Below are 19,213 nucleotides of genomic sequence, written 5' to 3'. Positions count from 1 at the left end.
ACCTATCTGACTTACCGTTCTAAAAAGGTCATTCTCACTATTTGTAATAACCCAAGTAAGAATAATGGGAGCTTAAGATCAAGAGAGTAGTAGTGGAGGTCTTACCTTAGAAATAGACATTTGAGGTTTTATTAAATACCCTCTCCGAGTTAGGAAAGCAGAATATTGTTCAGTTATAAGAAATGACCCCCCTTTCCCCCCCATGTATTAAGTCAGCCGCCCTGGGCAAACTTTCTAAACTGTTCTTACATGTGTTCTATAGCTTTCATGACATCCTTTTTTTTTTTTTTTTCCCATGCCTTTCTTATTATTCCTAACCTCGATCAATGGGCTGTCCTCTCCTCACTGGAGATGGAAACCCAAGAAATTTTAAGGAGATGAAAACAATGTAATCTGGTGATAAAGTGGATATAGGAGGTTAGAGAGAGAGAGATTTCTAGTATGCACAACTAATCAGGTGGTGGGTCAGTCAATGAGACAAGGAACACTGGAGAAGTTCTAGGCTCTGTTGTGGAAGAGTGTGTTTTGCGTCTTAGACATTTGAAATTTGAATGCATTGAAGACATCTGTGTTTCTCAATAATCATGCCCTCCCCAATCTAGTTTCCTCAACCTCTGGCATCTCCCACACTAGCACTCTACATTCTGGCTACAGCAGATTGACACTATCCTGTGGTGCATGCCCTGCATTGCCAATTCACATGTGCTACTCCCTCAGATTTGACTACCCACCAGTCCCCACCGCACATACAAATACTCTTCCCCAGGTTATAGAATCCTGCTCCTACTCAAATACCAAGATTGAATGCTAAATCTACTGGGTGTCATTCCCCATTCACCAGAAGGAAAGTATTGCTCCTGCTATTTACATAACATTTAATTTTTACTTCTGTTTTGGCACTTGCCATATGCCATGTGTTGTTTTAAATGTTTTTATACCTCCCACTTGATTGAAACTCATTGAATATAGGGTCTAGATCTCTTTTCACTTATAGTAACCCCTCAACACCTAGGACAATGCCTTGCACATAGCAGGATCTCAATAAATATGGGTTAGATTAAATTGCACAGTTAAATTTTTATTAAAATGACACTGATGTAAGAAGATTCTAAAGAAAATGCCCTTCTGAAATCTTTGGCTATCACTTCTATAGACATGTTTTTTTTTAACTATCAAAAATTTTTTGCCTTACAATTCTATTGTCTGGTACTTAGTATGTAGTTAAACCGAACAAATCATTGTATGCATTTTTAAATACATTTGGTACCAGAAAAAATGAAAGTTGACCAAAACAATGGTAGTCATGATTAACTAGATTTTCGCTAATGTAAAAAGTTATAGAACCATTTAGATGTTCTTTTGAAAATCTATGTGTACTTCCTCATTTTAAGAAATAACCAAAGTATACTAGGAAAAATTCAAAGCTTTTATTTATGTATAAATAAAACTCTAAGGAATTCAGTTTGTGTCAGACAAACATGGATATCATATTAAGTAAGGTAGTGACAAAGATTGGACGAGACATCTTCCTTTGACAAGTAATCATTTATTCAGTTACTTGTATTTATTGAGTACCTACTATCTCAGCACAGATACTGTTTAGGTGCTTAGGATACATTAGTGACCAAAAGAGATGTAAGATATAAAATATTTTCACAATTACCAATTCTTTTAAAATTTTCATTTGCAGAATATAATTCAGTTTTTCTTAATCATTTATTACAATTTTAATAGCTTTCTAAGTGTTTAACTTATGGAGAAAGCTTTTATACACTAACTGTATGCACCTGAATTAACTGTGAATGACATATATTTTCAAAACCCATGCAAGCAAATACAGCTTTGTCAATTAATTGAGTAGTATTTAAAACGGTAGCCAGTGCTACATCCTTGATTTTAACATATTCTTCTTCAAAAATGAATCTATCCAAACATATCAGTCCTAGCTCAAACTATCTTTTTTGTTTATATGTGTATTGTTAAGTATTCCATCAGGATGTGTGCTCTGTATGAGCAGGGACCTTGTCTGTTTTCTTCATAGCTTCATCTGAGCTCCAAATTGCCTGAAACATATCAGATGCCCCAGAAATTTAAATATTTGTTGAATGAACAAATGCAGTAATGGATATTGAAACATGTATAATGTAAGGTTGTGTGTGTGTGTGTGTGTGTGTGTGTGTGTGTGTGTTTGGGGGGGAAGGGAAGTGTAACAAACCAGAACAGGAATGGAGATGGCCTATCGATCAGTACGTCTGAAACTAATGATGTACTATATGTTGGCAAGTTGAATTTAAATAAAAAAAAATCACCTGGTTCATTGAGTTTTGCCACAAGGTCAGACACGTCACAGGCTTGCTGACCTCGTTTTTCACAATTTTTAAAATGGAAGGAAATTGGACTGTAATATATTTAACTGTTCTTGTCAGTCTTATACCCTCTGATCTTGTGTATTGTTAATTGGGTAGATTTTAAATGTTAAGCTAATTTTAAAGCTGAACAGGGATATTATTGATGCAACTAGTCATGTATCAACGCCACATAAAAGAGTAGAAATGTGAGTCACTCACTGGTGGTGCTACTTTGTTTTGACAGCTGTAACTGTTCTTTTTTTGCTTGTTGTCTCCATAATGCGTAAGACTCAACCAAGTGACAGCAATGCTGACCATGCTTCCAAGAGCAGCCCATTGTGATGTCCCTAACAGTAACTGATGGTGCAGATGTACAGAGAGGCAATTCCAGTGGCCAGGGGGCTTCTCCCATTCTACTGCCCTGGCAGGGAGCAGCACTCAGTCCTCATCAGTGAGAGATGGGAGGGAGGTGTGCTGGAGCCAGCGTGTCCCTGACAGCTGTGTATCTTCTCACCGTGAACCTAAGCTTTGACTCTGCTCTGTAAAGTCAGTCTTGGACACTGCAGTGAGTACAGAGAGGAGAAAAAAAAGTTGTTTCCCTGTCATCTGATAAAATGCACAATTCCTGTTGAGCTACTATATATAGGATTTAATAATAAATACAGCGAAATCTTTTGTAAGACCTGGGCCCAGATTCTGCTTGATTTATGCTAAGTCCAGTGTCAGGTATTTACAGTTCATGTTCATTGAAGGTAGAAGAGTATCTGTGGAATGAGAAGAGGATAGAGACAACTAAATTTGAAATATAATTAAATAGGAATTAAAAGTAAATATTAAATATAAATATAAAGTAAATGAGGATTGAACGCATGACCATAAAAATAATAATAATAGCTAAAATTTATTAAACACAGAAGGTACTGAATGAATCACTTCACCTATGTTATATAACTTCATCCCACAACAATCTTATGAAATAGATTCTTATTATTATTATAGATCTGAGAAAGCAGAGTAAGTTATTTGCCCCAGGCCACATGGCTAGTAAGTGGTAGAGCCACAACTGGAATAATAGTAGCTGTTATATATTAGGCATTTCCATATGCCCATTCTAAATAAGCATTTTCCATGAAATAATCTATTGTACTTATTCTCACAAAGTCTTTTGTTGTTTGCTCTGAGCATTCTCATTCTAGAGCCCATGCTCCTCATACTACTAGGGTGTCATGAATATCACAATCTAAACAAAGGAAAGCGTTAGTACAGCTTCAGAAATAACTTGATTTTCTGTATAACCATCTCAGAATTCAGTTCAGGGTCTAATAACTTGTCAGTGAAATCTACAATCCACCCTGACTTTATACCCATTATTGTAACTGGCTCAACCATCCTCCACATCCCTTAGCCCCTCTACTCTTGAATTAAAGAGAAATCTTAATAGAGGAGTCATGTTCTAGAATAGGGTCAAGCCATCTTTACAATCACCCCAATAAAGTCTTTATAAGGACAAAGAAAAAAATGAGTTTTTTGGAGTCCATTATGAACTTTCTGTTCATAATGAAGCAGTCACCGAACTCCTAGGTAATACACCTAATCAATATGCAAAATTATCAAGCCCATTAGGTTGACAAATTATAGAATTCCAGGACTGGAAGAGGCAACAGAGATTATATGATTCACCTATTTTAATACCATCAATCTAGGTAAGATAAGTAGCTTTCAGTATTTTCTGGTGATATGTCTTTCTTGGAAATGGTAGTGATAGATTTATCTTTCCAAATCAAAATAGAAAAGCCTAAAATTTGTATGTTTAGTACAATTTTACTATCCTAATATCTCGTGATATCTCACTTTCAGTGCTCTTTTTATTGAATTTCAAAAGCTCTTGAAATGTTAAACATATTAATCCTCTGTCCATCATACATACTGCAGATTTTTTAATTTTCCTTATAACTTGTGTTTCTTATTCTACTCAGATTAAAATTGTTATCCTGCCACATCTACCCCATATTTTTCATTCTCTTTTCTATCTCAGTCATACTTACAAATTCCATTCCTATCCATTATTATTTTACAACCGTTCTTCTGTATCTTCTCCAGAAACTTTTATGATTATATTTTTAAATCTTTAAGTTTGTTAATCCACCTGGAATTTATTTTTATATAAGGTACATGATTCCCAAATTTTCAATTAGCTGTCCCTGCACAATTTCTTGAATTTTTTATTTTCTCTACTAATCTGAAATACTACATTTATGATATGTTCTTAGAATGTATTATCCTCAATTATAAGATATTCACTACTGGAATTTTAACAGTTCTTGACTGTCCTTAGTGTGATAATGTTTAGCAATAATGTTTATTTTTAGAGTATAGTAAAATGATTTTTTTGACTAAAATATGCTACTGCATTCTATTTCCAGACTCTTTCCTTTAAAAAAAAAAGATTTTATTTATTCATGAGAGGCACAGAGAGAGAGAGAGAGAGAGAGAGAGAGGCAGAGACACAGGCAGAGGGAGAAGCAGGCTCCATGCAGGGAGCCTGATGTGGGACTCGATCCCGGAACTCCAGGATCACACCCAGGGCCAAAGGCAGGTGCTCAACTGTTGAGCCACCCAGGCATCTCTCCAGACTTTCTCTCTTGATTAAAATGTTTCATTGGCTTCCCGTTATGTCCAGAGCCCAAGTTCACCAGGCACCATGGTCCCTCTCACTGTTTCAACTGCAGGGCTCTTCCCCGAGTGCATGGAGTACACCGTGTACTCTCCTGCCTCTAGGCCTCCATGCATGCTTTTCCCAGAAGATATCAGCCTGACAACCTCCCTATACTTGGGTATAAAATTCTAAATTTCATATTTTCCATTAAAACTGAATTAACGGGCAGCCCTGGTGGCTTAGCGGTGTGATGCCACCTTCAGCCTGGGGTGTGATCCTGGAGACCCAGGATCGAGTCCCACGTCGGGCTCCCTGCATGGAGCCTGCTTCTCCCTCTGCCTGTGTCTCTGCCTCCCTCTCTCTCTCTCTCTGTGTGTGTGTGTCTCATGAATAAATAAATAAAATCTTTTTTAAAAAACTATTAATTAACCTGGGTGGTTAATTCACTGAAGTGTCTCACTCTTGATTTCAGCTCAGATCATGATCTCAGAGTTGTGAGATCAAGCCATGCTTAGCATGGAACCTTCTTAAGATTACCTCTCTCTCCCTCTCCTTCTGCCTCCCCCCACTGCCCCTCCCACTTATGCTCTCTTTCCCTCCCCCCCCAAAAAAACAAAAAACCCTGTGAATCCCAGAATTCAATTAAGTGGATATTAAAAGAGTTGTAAAAGTTTAGAAAGATGATAGGTCAGGTAGGTTTTGATGCCAGCTGACTTACTAAAGGATTTGCCAGAAATCATGGGATATGCACTAAAAGGGAAGGACATAGGATTGGTCACACCGAGAGATATTATTCTTTGCACACCAGCTAGTTGGGTGGGGCTCAATGTTATGATTCAAACCACCAGTATATTTCATGCCTCTGTATTTTTGATGCCAGACATAGAAAGATGAATTCCACTTGGGCTCTCCCCACAAGTTTCTCCTAGTCTGGTAAAAATGGTGAACATACCCAGCTAAAGGTGAAAGTTTCTCTGTTAGTGGCACATTCTCTCTCCAAAGTCCTGCAACAGCTTCACAGAGAGGTTGATATCTGAGCCTGATTTTGCATGATAAGTAGAACTTTGCCAGACATGGAAGGAAAATAATTCCAAGTAGAGCAAATGGAATGAGCAAAGCACAGAATCTCAAAATACTTGGCATGTTGGAGAATATTCAGTACAGAGATGATGGCTGATGATGCTGGAAATGCTCTTTGAAACAGGGCTGTGAAAGGCCATCAATTCCACACTAAGGAGTTGTTAAGCCATCCTGTAGAAAATGGGGAGCCATCTGAGGCTTTCAATGATTACAATAACAAGATTTTGTCTAAGTTTTTGGAAACTAATACCAGAAGCATCAAGGAGGATGAATTCACAGGAGTGGAAGAGTGAGTGTACTAGCAGCCAAATATTGATCCCCCTTATCTTCACCATCTGCTTCTTGTAATTCTCCAGGAACAGTCTTTAGCTGCCAAATGGGCCCATAAGAACAGATGAAAAATTCAGGGTCCTTCAATTAAATGGATAATTGGATTTCTTTCTCTGTTATCTCAAAAATAATATGGATCTCTTTGGAAATAGGGGGATAACTAACATCACTAACTATTGAATTCAGCAAATGTGGAAATTCTGTGCCAGAAATTATGTGGGATATACATTGATTCATTCATTCAACTAACATTTATTGAGAACCTACTATGTTTTATTTTTTAAGATTTTATTTATTTATTCATGAGAGAGACAGAGAAAGAGGCAAAGACAGGCAGAGGGAGAGGCAGGCTCCATTCAGAAAGCTTGATGTGAGACTCAATCCCAGGACTCCGGGATCATGCCCTGAGCCAAAAGCAGACACTCAACTACTGAGCCACCCAGGCATCCCAAAGAAATTTTCTTTAAAAAAATTTTTTAAAAAAATTTGACAGACAGCTCCTTACAGAGCTAGGGCCTGATATGGCACTTGATCCCAGGACCCTAAGGTCTACTTGCTTCCCAGATACAATGGGGAACCAAAGACACATAGTCTCATGCATCATGGAATTTACAGTGTAGTAAGGGATTGAGATATTAACTAAATTATCCATACCAGTAAGTGCATATTCATGAATTTCTGTAAATGTCATCAAAATTGAGGAATCTAGGAGTTGAAAATAGGAGTAAAACTAGCCTTATTAAATACATATCCTTTATCGGGTATGTGATTTGCAAATATTTTCTCCCAGTCTGTGGCTTTGCTTTTTGTTGTCTTAACAGTATCTTTCATAGAGCAGGAATTTTTTGTTTTAATGAAGTCCAACTTACTGATTTTTTATTTCATGGATGATACTTTTGATGTTGTATCTAAACACTCATTTCCAAACCCAAGGTTATCAAGATTTTTCTCCTGTGTTATCTTCTACAAATTTTATAGTTTTGCATTTTACATTTTTGTCTGTGATCCATTTTGAGTCAGTTTTTGTGAAAGGAGCCAGGTTGGTGTCTAGATTTTTAAATTTTTGCATATCGTTGTTCAGCTTCTCCAGCTGCAATAGGTTGAAGAGATAGCCCCATCCTGAGGAACTTTACAATTTAGTAAAGGAACTAAGATCCATATACAAATGATTGACTGAAATGATATAACTAAAATATTTGTCCTGAAGATGTATAGATTTATGCTGAGAAGTTTTAAAGAGGGGGCATTTGAGGTGAAATGTGAAAAGTCAATAAAGTTTCATCACACAAGGAGCTGAGGAGCTGAAGCACAAATCTTACTGATTACCATGTTATGGAAAGTGTAGAAGGCAAAGGTGGCACAGGGAAACCTCTTGGGTGGGAGGCAATAGTGGTACTGGGATGCAATATGGTGGAAGGTGATGGCAGTGAGAAATGGCTGGTTCTAGATAGAATTTAACAATAGAGCCGATGGAATTTATATATGAATTGCACAAGGGAGATAAAAAAAAAAAAAGAGCCAGGGATCACTTGAACAATCAGAAAAGGGAAGTAACCACCTATTGGGATGAGAATCATGAGGCAGGAGCAGGTTTGGGGCTACGTATTCAGGAATGTGTTTTGGGATGTGTTGTTAGGTCTGCCTATTAGACTTCCAAGTGAAGTGTTGAGTAAACAGTTGGATGCTTAAGCATGGAGATCAGCAGAGTTGTCAGTGAGTGAGTGGTAATTAATGCTATGAAATCAGGAAGTGAATGTAGGCAAAGAAGGAAAAAAATGCAAGGATTGAAGCTCGGGAGATCCCAAACATAACAGAAAGATGAGGAGGAACCAGAAAAAGATTCTCAGGTGGAGATGCCAATGAGGCAAGGAAGAGAATCAAGAGCAGTGTACAGGACACCAAAACAAGTGATTTAAGAAGGAATTTGTCAGTACTGCCAGTATGCTAAGTAAAATGAGATCTTAGACTTGCCCATTGGATTTAGCAGTGTGACGCCATTAATGTTCGTAACAAGAGCTGTTTCCGTGGGGTGAGAGATGGTAGCCTGATTGAAGTGAGTTTCCTTCATAGATGGAAAGAAATTAAGTATAGATAATTCTTATGAGGATTTTTTGCTATAAAGTAAGGAAATAGAGCAGTAGATGGAAGAAACTGGAAGTCAAGGCAGGATGTTGTGTTTGTTTCTTTCGAGAGAAATACTATAGTAGTTGAGGGAAAATGAGTGATGTTAGGAGTGAGAGAGGACCAATGGTGTCCTTGAATAAGTGAGAGAAAACAGAATCCAGGGAACCAAAGGAAGGGCTGGACGAAGATAGAGTTGGGGACAGTTTATCAATAGTAACTTAATTCTAAAACAACGGGGATGTGGAGCAAAAGGAACCCTTGTGCATTGTTGGTGGGAATGCAAAACAGTGCAGCCATTGTGGAAGATGGTACGGAGGTTCCCCACAGAGGGAAAAATAGAACTACCATAGGGGCACCTAGGTGGCCAGGGGTTGAGAATCTGCCTTTGGCTCAGGTCGTGATTTTGGGTCCTGGAATCGAGTCCCACATCAGGCTCCCCACAGGGGGCCTGCTTCTCTCTCTGCTTAATCTTTGCCTCTCTCTCTGTGTCTCTCATGAATAAATAAATAAATAAAATCTCTTAAAAAATAGAAATACCATATGATCCAGTAATCACACTACTGGGTATTTTTTTTTTTTTTACACTACTGGGTATTTACCCAAAGAATACAAAAATGCTAATTCAAAGGAATACGTGCACCCCTGTGTTTTTTAAAAATATTTTACTTATTTATTCATGAGAGACACAGAAAGAGAGGCAGAGACATAGAGGAAGAAGCAGGCTCCCCTTAGGGAGCCGGATGTGGGATTCATCCATGAACTCCAGGATCGGGCCCTGAGCCAAAAGCAGAGCTTAACTGCTGAGCCATCCAGGCATCCTGCACCCGTGTGTTTATTGCAGAATTACTTACGATAGTCAAACTGTGGAAGTAGCCTTAGTGCCCACAGATAGATGAAGGGATAAAGAAGATGTGCTATTATTTAGCCGTAAGGAAGAATGAAATCTTGCCATTTGCAACAATCTAGATGGAGCTAGAGAGTATAATGCTAAAGCGAAGTAAGGCTGTCAGAGAAAGATAAATACCGTATGATTTCACTCAGAAAGATAAATAACATATGATTTCACTCATATGTGGAATTTAAGAAACAAAGGAATAAAACAAACAAACAAAAAAAAAAAAACAGACACTTAAGTATAGAGAACAAACTGGTGGTTGCCAGAGGGGAGGTGGGTGGGAGGATGGGTGAAATAGGTGAAGGAGATTAAAGGACACTTATCATGATGAGCACGGAGTAATGTATTTTGAATCACTGTATTGTACATCTGAAATGAATATAACACTATGTTAACTACACTGGAATTAAAATTCCTTAAAAACTAGTGACTTAATTCATAAGCAATAAAAAATCATTAAAGTTTGCTGAGTAAGTGGTATGGTTCTTATTATTCCTTACAGTCTACTTATTCCTTTTACTAATAGACAAATTGAAATGTTTAAATGTACAGTTGCTCCTTGAGCAACACAGGTTTGAGCTGCCTCAAACCTTGCATACAGATTTTTTTTAAATAAATACAGTATTAACAATGTAAGTGTATTTTTTCTTCCTTATGGTTTTCTTCTTTTTTTGTTTAAATTCAATTAGTCAACATATATGCTTACTTTCCAATGCAGTGTTCGATAATTTATCAGTTGCATATAACACCCAGTGCTCATCATATCATGTGCCCTCCTTAATGCTCATCACCCAATATTCTTAATAGTATTTTCTTTTACTAACTTACTTTATTGTAAGAATACAGAATAAAACGTAGGAAATATGTGTTAATCAATTGTTTATGTTATTGGTAAGGCTTCTGATCAATAGTAGATTATTAGAAGTCAAGTTTTAAAGAGCCAAGTTGTACTTGGATTTTTGACTCCATTGGGGGTTGGCACCTCTAACCCCATTTTGTTTAAAAAGTTTATTGTATCTCCAAAAATAAGCACTGAAGATACAGTTTTGTTCAAAATACCAAGGAGATGATAATTTCATGTCCAGAAAAGTTGAAACAAACCCTGATGTTTATCACAGCAACTTCTCCAGCCTTCATGTCAAATCAAGATCTTCTGGCTGTTATCAGAAGTTGCTGAAATGTTTTACTTTGAAAATAAACTTCGTACTGCCTGAAGCCAATTTCCCACATACATTTAACCATTTGGAAATCCACAGTGGTGTTTATTTTGTATTCCTCTTAAATTTTTTTGGATAATAATTTTTGATCTTACCATTCCTTGGCCACCAATGGCCTGACACTATCTCAGACAAAATCAGAAATCTAATGAATTCAGATCTCTCTGACTCACCACTTTCAAACAGATTGAATCACACATAGGAATTTAGAGGAAGCTTTTTAAGGCAAATTATATATAGGAGAGTTCTTGATAGAAATAATGAACTCTTTTCATCATCCGTGAAGTAAGTTTGACATGTTGCAATTTTCCAATAGAGAGGAGAAAACAGATCAAATATATTAGACGATGTTCTGGTAAATGATTAGCACTGAATTGAAGAAATCAACTTCACAGAAGTTTTGTAAGTCTCATATGTATCTAAAACTTACCTCCACGGTGATCAGTAATAAGTTCTCAAGACAAAAAGTGTTTCTCTCTCTGTACTGCTCCACAGACACGAACGTCTTCACACCAAGAAGAGTAACTTCAGTACATCACTAATGTCCAGTCTGAAGGATGTAGATGATTTAGCAACCCTAGAAGTTTTGGATGAGGTAAGAGACTCAGTTTAATTAAACTTAAACATTCTAGATTTTGTTTTATTTACAGAGGTGGTATGTGCAGGAGGTTGTTTGAATAATAGCATCTGTAAGCTTTCCTTGTCTCTTAGCTTCCCGATTATCTCTCCTATCTTACTTTGACTACATGTAACTCAAATTCCCAGATCTCTACAGCCTGATGTCCATTTTTTCCTTTTTTTTCTTTTTTCTTTTGATAGTCAAATTACAAGGATGTGGGATCCCATTAGCATGTGTTGTCTATAAATTACAGACTCTCCTTCCCCTGAATTCGTTTTGGGAGTCTCAGAGGGATGATTTACTGAGGTCAGAAAATGGTCTGCCTCCTACAACCTCCACACAGCATCCTCCCTGTATTTCTTCTGCTCCATGCTCAGTGGCTGTATCCAGAGGCCTCTATGAAACCCTGAGAGGCTCTCTTATCTGGTCATTATTCCCCTCATGAGATCCCAAAGTTCCTGTTCTCACAGGGCTAGCCCTTTAGGGCATTGAATTCTGCTTGAAACTCCTTATCCTAGTGACTTCAGAACTATTTCAAGTATCTCTTGTGAAGGTACAAATCCAATTATAGTTATGGCTTCCCTTCCCCCTCATCTCCCTTTATTCTGGTAATCAGATCATTAGAGAAATAAATAGCTCCTTTTCAGTCAAAGATTAGGATCTCTATCCTGCATGATCAACTGGTTTTTTCAAATACATCTAATGCATGCCTGAGATATGCTTAGAAATTCAACAAATCAGGAGACATTTTCTGAACAGAAGTAGTCATTTGGTAAATTAAGGGTTGCTTAAACAACTCAAGTACTTCCTCAAAATAATCTTTCTTGAGAATATCAAACATTTTGTAATCAAGTAGTATTTGCCAGTCGGAGATTACCAACACCTTTATGAATCTTTTCATACCGAATTCTCCAGTGATGGGAATTTCTAGGCTCATGGATTATTAAGAAGGCTTTGTTCATCATATTGCTGACCTATATATTAAACATTGGGCTTGCTTGTTTCTGTTGTCTGTGCTTTTGTTTTTGTCTCATTTTTGAGCTATGGTCTTCTATTCTCCTCTTGTGTCATACTGTAAGTGATGATTTCTGACACAATTAAAATTGATTTCATATACTCACGATTTATCAACTGTGAAAGTTACTTTTCTGAACTTTTTACTGTGCCTCATAAAGCCAACTGTCTCAGCAAAGGGCTAGGACATTCTATACAGCCAATAAATAACCTTGATTTGCAATAAAGTCATGTTCACTCTATCTTCCCCTTCCTTTTCTATTAATTTTTCCTTTTTATTTCATCTCCTGCATTCACTTATTTTCTGGAAGGCTCCCTACATATAATATCTATGTAATATATAGCCTTTGGAAAACACACAGAACAATGCCATCCCTCTGTGGCTCTCAAGACCAAAGAAAATGCCTGTCAGGTGGAAGAATAACACTGACCAGAACACTGCAGAATGCTGATCTAGTGTTATACTACTTACTATCAGTATAGCTATTCCTTTCTGATCTTTGACCCGAATTCCAGATGTTTTATTTATTATTGTTTACATTTTAAGTTATAACTGACCATAATGATTTTTTTAATTTATTTTTTTATTGTAGAATACAGTCTCAGAGCAACTTGAGAAATGTTATTCCAGAGATCAGATTTATATCTATGTGGGAGATATACTCATTGCTCTTAACCCTTTCCAGAGTCTGGGTCTTTATTCCACAGAGGTATGTGGTGTGGCTTGCATTCTTTTACTTTGTGCTAATAGTTATACTATTAAGATACTCAAGTTAATTTAGATGATGCCAAAGATAGTTTTATTCAGTGCCTTGAAGAAACAGTGAAATCAGTTGTTAGAACATAGAGATAGAAATAGAAGGTGAGTCAAGCTGGATGTGATTCGTGGTTTTTTTCCGAAAATATATGGCAGAATGGTAATTACTTACAGTCATTAGTAACTGGTCTATACTATGTATTATATTAATAAAGAGATACCTGCAAAAGTGCATGGGTATTGTTTACCTCTGAACCCTGTATGGGAGAGTCAAAATATAATTATATTGTCTCACATGTAATATATACATAGTGGCTGTGAAACTTGTCATTATGAATTTAAGAATTCCTTTTGACATATTGGTTGGTTTTTAGTATCAGACGATGTGTGTTTTATGAATACAAATATATAATTATCCATTATTCAAACCCTAATGGTTTAAATGTAGAACAGTATTCTGGAATTGAACTAAGCTGTCTTTCATTTTTAATTGGACCTATTCTCTTTTAGCTATTTGTATATTCTAGAAAATCATTTAATACTGTGAATAATAGGTTTTTTTATATGTGAGAAATAAATAATTCTGTCATACTCTACCACCTTAAATTTTACAAGAACAATGGCAAATTTATGAACCTTGAGCTAAGTTCCAGAAATCTGGGTTTTCTTCTAATTCTTCTATCAGTTAACTTGGTGATTTGGACAAATCAAAGACTGTATGTCAAATGACATGAAAGGAGAAAAGTGGCAATCATATGTCAGACATTATCATATCATATCCAGACATCACCATATCCAGGGAATAGTCAACAAAATGATACCTGGTTCTTATTTATAGTCTATTTTTATTTAAAGAAATAATAATATTTTGAAACATCAAGTTCTGCTTTGGAAGTGATATGCACTTCCCAGAGTCTTCTTTTAAATACTGCTATCAGAGTGATACTATATTCTATTATGTCACATCATATTTCTGGGTTCTTTTACGTCAGGCTTTTATTTTATATAATGTGTATGATTTGTATATATGTGTGTGCAGTATGTGTGTGTAACATATGTAATGTTTTGGTGATATGAAAATGTATTTTGATTTATGTTTTGCTTTAAAAATTGGGTGTTCTGCCTGTAAATAATCTAGGATTTAAACAAAAACAAAAAGGAAAGTCTCACAAAATGTGTTCATTTTGACCTTTAGCATTCCAGATTATATATTGGAGCAAAGAGAACTGCCAATCCTCCTCACATTTTTGCAATGGCTGATTTAGGATACCAGTCAATGGTAGCATATAATTCAGATCAGGTAAGGAGAGTCTCACTTCCTTAGAAATTTCTGGTTTTAGCTTCTTGTGTGTGAGCCAGATGTTGTGAAGAGGAAGTCTTCTCATGGTTTCCTTTTCTCACTGTGCAGTGCATTGTTATTTCTGGAGAAAGTGGTGCAGGAAAGACAGAAAGTGCTCATCTTTTGGTTCAGCAGCTGACAGTGCTTGGAAAGGTACCATGTTTTCTCTCTATCCTAACAAATACTTGTTATATTTCAGAACCTAATAGGGCTGATTCAGTTAATGTTCACTAATTCCCACATTTAATAATCTAGGGAAATGATAAAACACACATGCTATTCTCTGTGAATTTAAAATACAACAAACAGTAGAAAAAGTATATACAATGTTTTGAGGATATTCTAACTTTTGTCTTTTGTCACTCTTACTAGGAAAGACTTTATAAATGTGATTTTCTCCCTTTAGCCCCAGCACATTTACTGAATACTTTCTTTGCTTTTCTCTTTTTGTTGCTTTCAGGTTAAAGGGAGGTTAATATACAAAAAAGAATTGTATTTATATATTTTATATACATTATAAATGTATATACATCACATATAGTACAAAATTTAATTTGCATTATATATATATATATAAACCAGCAATGATCAATTAGAAATTTAAATTTAAAAGTCTTATTTATAATAGCATCAAAAAATTAGCTATTTAAGTCTTATAAAACTTGTATGAAATTTGTCTGCTGAAAAGTAGAGAAAATTGATAGAAGATATCATAGAATACTTAAATAAATGGAGAGATATACCATGTTCATGGATTAAAAGATTCAATATTATTATGCCAGTTCTTCACAAATTGATCTGTAGATTCAGTGCTATTACAGTAAAAATCTCAGCAGGATTTTTTTTTTTTTGTAGAAATTGACAAGCTGAATCAAAAATTTATATGGAAAGGCAAGGGAACTGTAATAATCAAACAATTATGTTTGAATCCTCCAAACAAAGTTGGAGGATTAAAACTACCTGATTTTTTAGACTTACTAGAGAGCTACAGCATTTATATTCCACATTAAAAATATAATCCACAAAGGAAAAAATTAGATTCACCAAAATTAAGAATTTCTGTTTCCTAAATGACATTGCTGAGAAGATGAAACCACATGCTACATGCTCAAAGAAACTATTTACAAGTCACATATCTAATAAGACTTGGATCCTTAATGCATATATTGTAAAAAGAAACTCTTAAAACTCAGTAAGAGACCAAGTAATAAAAAATGATCAAAAGAGTATATTAGCTATACTTAAATAAAAATTTATTTTAAAAATGAACAGATTTGAAAAGTACTTCACCAAAGATAATCTGTAGATGGCAAATAAATAAAAAAAATGGTCAACATCAGTTGTCATTAGGGTAATGCAAATTAAAACACAATGAGACATCATTATACATCTATTAAAATGGTTATTTTTTTTTAAATTAACAATACCAATTGCTGAGAAGGATTTAGGATAGCTGGAACTCTCATATATTGCTGGTGATATGCAAAATACTGTGATCACTTTGGAAAAGTTTGGAAGTTTTTTATAAAGTTAAACTACACTTACCTCACAGCCCAGCAATCCTACTGCTAGGCATTTATCCAAATAAAATGAAAACTCATGTTTATGCCAAAAAAAAACACCCACAAATAAATATGTATAGTGGCTTTATTTGTAATCTCCAGGAAGTGGAAACAACGAAACTGGAGATTGGATAAACAAACTGATACATCTATACAGTATAATACTGCTAAGTAACAAAAAGGAACAAACACTGATACAAGAATAAAATCTATAATCTTATTTGCATTGTACATTTCTGTCAAAGAAGTTAGATTCATAAGATTGCATACTATCTGATTCAATTTATATGTCATTTCTCCAATTTAAAATTATAGAGACAGAAACAGACCAGTGATTATCAGAGGCTGGGGAGGAAGGGAGGGGCTGATTACAAAGGTAATGATATAGTTTTGGGAAGGGATGGAACTGCCCTATGTTTGGGTTGTAGAGGGGGGTTATATGATTTTATATGTTTTTAAAAACTTTTAGGGGGCCTAGGTGGCTCATTCAGTTAAGCATCTGACTTGGGCTTAGGTCATGATCCCAGGGTCCTGGGATCAAGCCCCAAGTTGTTGGGCTCCCTGTTCAGCGGGGAGTCTGATTCTCCTTCTCCCTCTCCTTGTGCTCTTGCTTGCTCTCTCACTCTCTCTCTCAAACAAATAAATAAAATCCTTAAAAAAGTATCTATTGTAAAAACCTTTTAGATCTGTATTCTATAAAGGATGAATCTCACTGTATGTTAAATATACCATAATTTTTGAAAAAAGGAAGTTGATGATAGAGATTTGGCTTGATTCTCCAGGTAGGGTCCTTGAAATAAGTCAAGAATTAATTATATGTTCTTATTAGAATGACTTAAAAAAGAAAAAACAGAAAACCATTCTGTACAACTTATCCCTGTGAATATTTTTATTATGATCCACATAGTTGTGTAGTATTATGTTAAACTTTTTGCCATCACTGTGATCATAAGAATCTTGTGTTATAAAGTACTGCAAGTGCAAGCATAGATCTAATCTCTCTATAAAAGGATAAGGCCTCTTCTTCCTATCAGAACAACTGCTTAATTGAGTCTAATTCATTTTTGGAATAATGAGTTGAAATATTTCTGTGTTTATATTAAAAACCAATTAACTAGTTTGAATATTTTCAAACATATGTGTGGGTATGGAATAGAAACATAACTTTGCTCAGTGGGCTAATTTGCCCTCCTTAACTAACTAGACCTGTGACATTCCCCCTCCCCCTGCCTCGGGACTAGAAGAAGAGCCAGAAGAGACCAGGAAGCTAGTGCTCAGGACTGTCGTCTCAGTCCTTCCTCATCTCACTGCCCATCAACTTCCCCTCTCCTTACTTCTAAAATAAGCATCACAGTGAAAAAAAGATGTAATTTTGGAGGGAGTATGGTGGTGAGGCACAGTATACTGTCCTACCATAATTAATGGTTAAATTTTTTTAAATTAATTTTCTCAGGGGCCATCCATGAGGGCCTTTGCTATTCTTTCTTGGTTTGTGGTTTGATAGAGGGTCTCATCAATGATGGATTAACTTGTGTGAATTTTGTTTTGTAGATGCCAGCCAACTTGCTTATCTAATCACTTTACCTTATCCTAGATGTAAAAATGGGACTCAATATTAATCTACAAATCTAAATAGTAATCTGAAAATGGGACTTAATATTAATTGGGGATATAGATAGATAGAGCTCCCAGAATCCTAACCTTATTAGATCTTAGATCTTATCATGTTTTTACTTATCTTTTTGATAAAGATTTACCAGATACAAAAAATGGGATGTTTGGTGGATTGAATGCTTTCTCACCTTTCTATGAATGCAAGGCCACCCCTAAACATTTTAGAAGAGTCAAGTATGCCCCAATGCTCATTACTCTCTTCTTTTAATTCTCATTGCCTCTTTTAGAAGATACTAAAAAGTTTGATATGCACTCAAACCCTCACTGTGAATGCCTCCTCCAGCTCATCTATGTACTAATGTGGGCTATGTTCCAGAAATACCAGCTGTTCCTCTCTCTTATATAATTTGCTTACCTTTCACATAACTGATCTCAACAAGGTTTTACATGACTCATAATCTACTCAATCTACTTTCTACTAAGATGTGAATGACTGATATCCCCTTAACCATCTTAGAGTGGGGAATGCTTCTAAAAGAGGTTGATTTTTTAACCAAATAAATTTCTACTTGGTGGAATTTCCAATAAAGTAGTAAGTAAGTAAATAATAATAATGACAATGCTTGTTCAAGGGAAGGAATATATGAGAGGGGGTAGGAGAAAATGGGGACAGCCAAGCCAAGCAGGCTCTCTGACCTTGACTGGGGTTCACTCCTTCCATCCACACTTGAGCTGTTCTTAGTTTTCACAGTAACTCCATTTCCCCTGCTTCTGAATTCACAAATTATTCCCTTATTTCGATGTTAGCAGCTTCCATGGAACCAACAGAAATGTTTATGACTTTGGGGAACATTTAGATGGGGGCCCAGGGTGGGAGAGGAGGAAAATAATAAAATGAGAGGTTTACCCCACTATGTATAGACTGCTTATAAATTGTGTTTATAAATCAGGCACTGAACAGAACTATATTTCAATAGAAGTATAGAAAATCTCTGCCCTTTGAAGAAAGCAAATGGGAACACACTTATGGAAAGGGAAAAATAGGCCAGGTATTGTAACGTCTGGTGGTATGCCAAGAATGTACTCTCAATACCTTTATGTCTATGTAGAGTGCTTATCAAAGAAGAGACATTTTATTATATACAAAATTAATTTTTTACATTTGAAAAAATCTTGACATTTTCTCTAGGCTAATAACAGAACCCTGCAAGAGAAGATTTTACAAGTGAACAATTTGGTGGAAGCCTTTGGCAATGCCTCCACTGTTATAAATGACAATTCCAGCCGATTTGGAAAATACTTAGAAATGAAATTTACCTCTTCTGGAGCTGTAGTGGGAGCACAGATTTCTGAATATCTTCTGGAGAAATCACGAGTTATCCACCAAGCTCTGTAAGTACATTTCAAATATTTTTTTTCTGGGAAACTAGCAAAGATAAAACTTTTTGTTTTTAAAATAGTAAAATGTCTTACATATTTAAAAAACTCAGCGAAATGGTATTGATCATCCACTATGTGCAAGGTACTTACTACTAGAGTCAAAGAGGTCCCTCAGCACTGTCTTATCCTCACAGGTTACATCTAGTAGACTAGTTAATAAATCACCTGAAATATATGATATCAGATATAAAACCTATGCCTATTATAGATACTAGCAG

The 19,213-nt window shown here is 35.8% G+C and overlaps 1 protein-coding gene across 1 annotated transcript in view; it reads left to right on the top strand.

The window, feature by feature from the left end:
• Positions 1–19,213, top strand: part of MYO3A (myosin IIIA) — a 225,221-nt gene that overhangs the window by 79,698 nt on the left and 126,310 nt on the right. The window contains exons 9-13 of the mRNA XM_055332397.1: positions 11,146–11,245; positions 12,877–12,993; positions 14,236–14,340; positions 14,449–14,532; positions 18,745–18,947. Of these exons, the coding sequence (XP_055188372.1) occupies positions 11,146–11,245; positions 12,877–12,993; positions 14,236–14,340; positions 14,449–14,532; positions 18,745–18,947 (609 nt within the window). The remainder of the gene's footprint in view (positions 1–11,145; positions 11,246–12,876; positions 12,994–14,235; positions 14,341–14,448; positions 14,533–18,744; positions 18,948–19,213) is intronic.

Source organism: Nyctereutes procyonoides, unplaced genomic scaffold, assembly GCF_905146905.1.
Source record: "Nyctereutes procyonoides isolate TBG_1078 unplaced genomic scaffold, NYPRO_anot_genome, whole genome shotgun sequence".
NCBI classification, from domain to species: Eukaryota; Metazoa; Chordata; class Mammalia; order Carnivora; family Canidae; genus Nyctereutes; species Nyctereutes procyonoides.
Note: the sequence above shows the minus strand (reverse complement) of the source record. Positions and strands in the feature narration are given on the sequence as shown.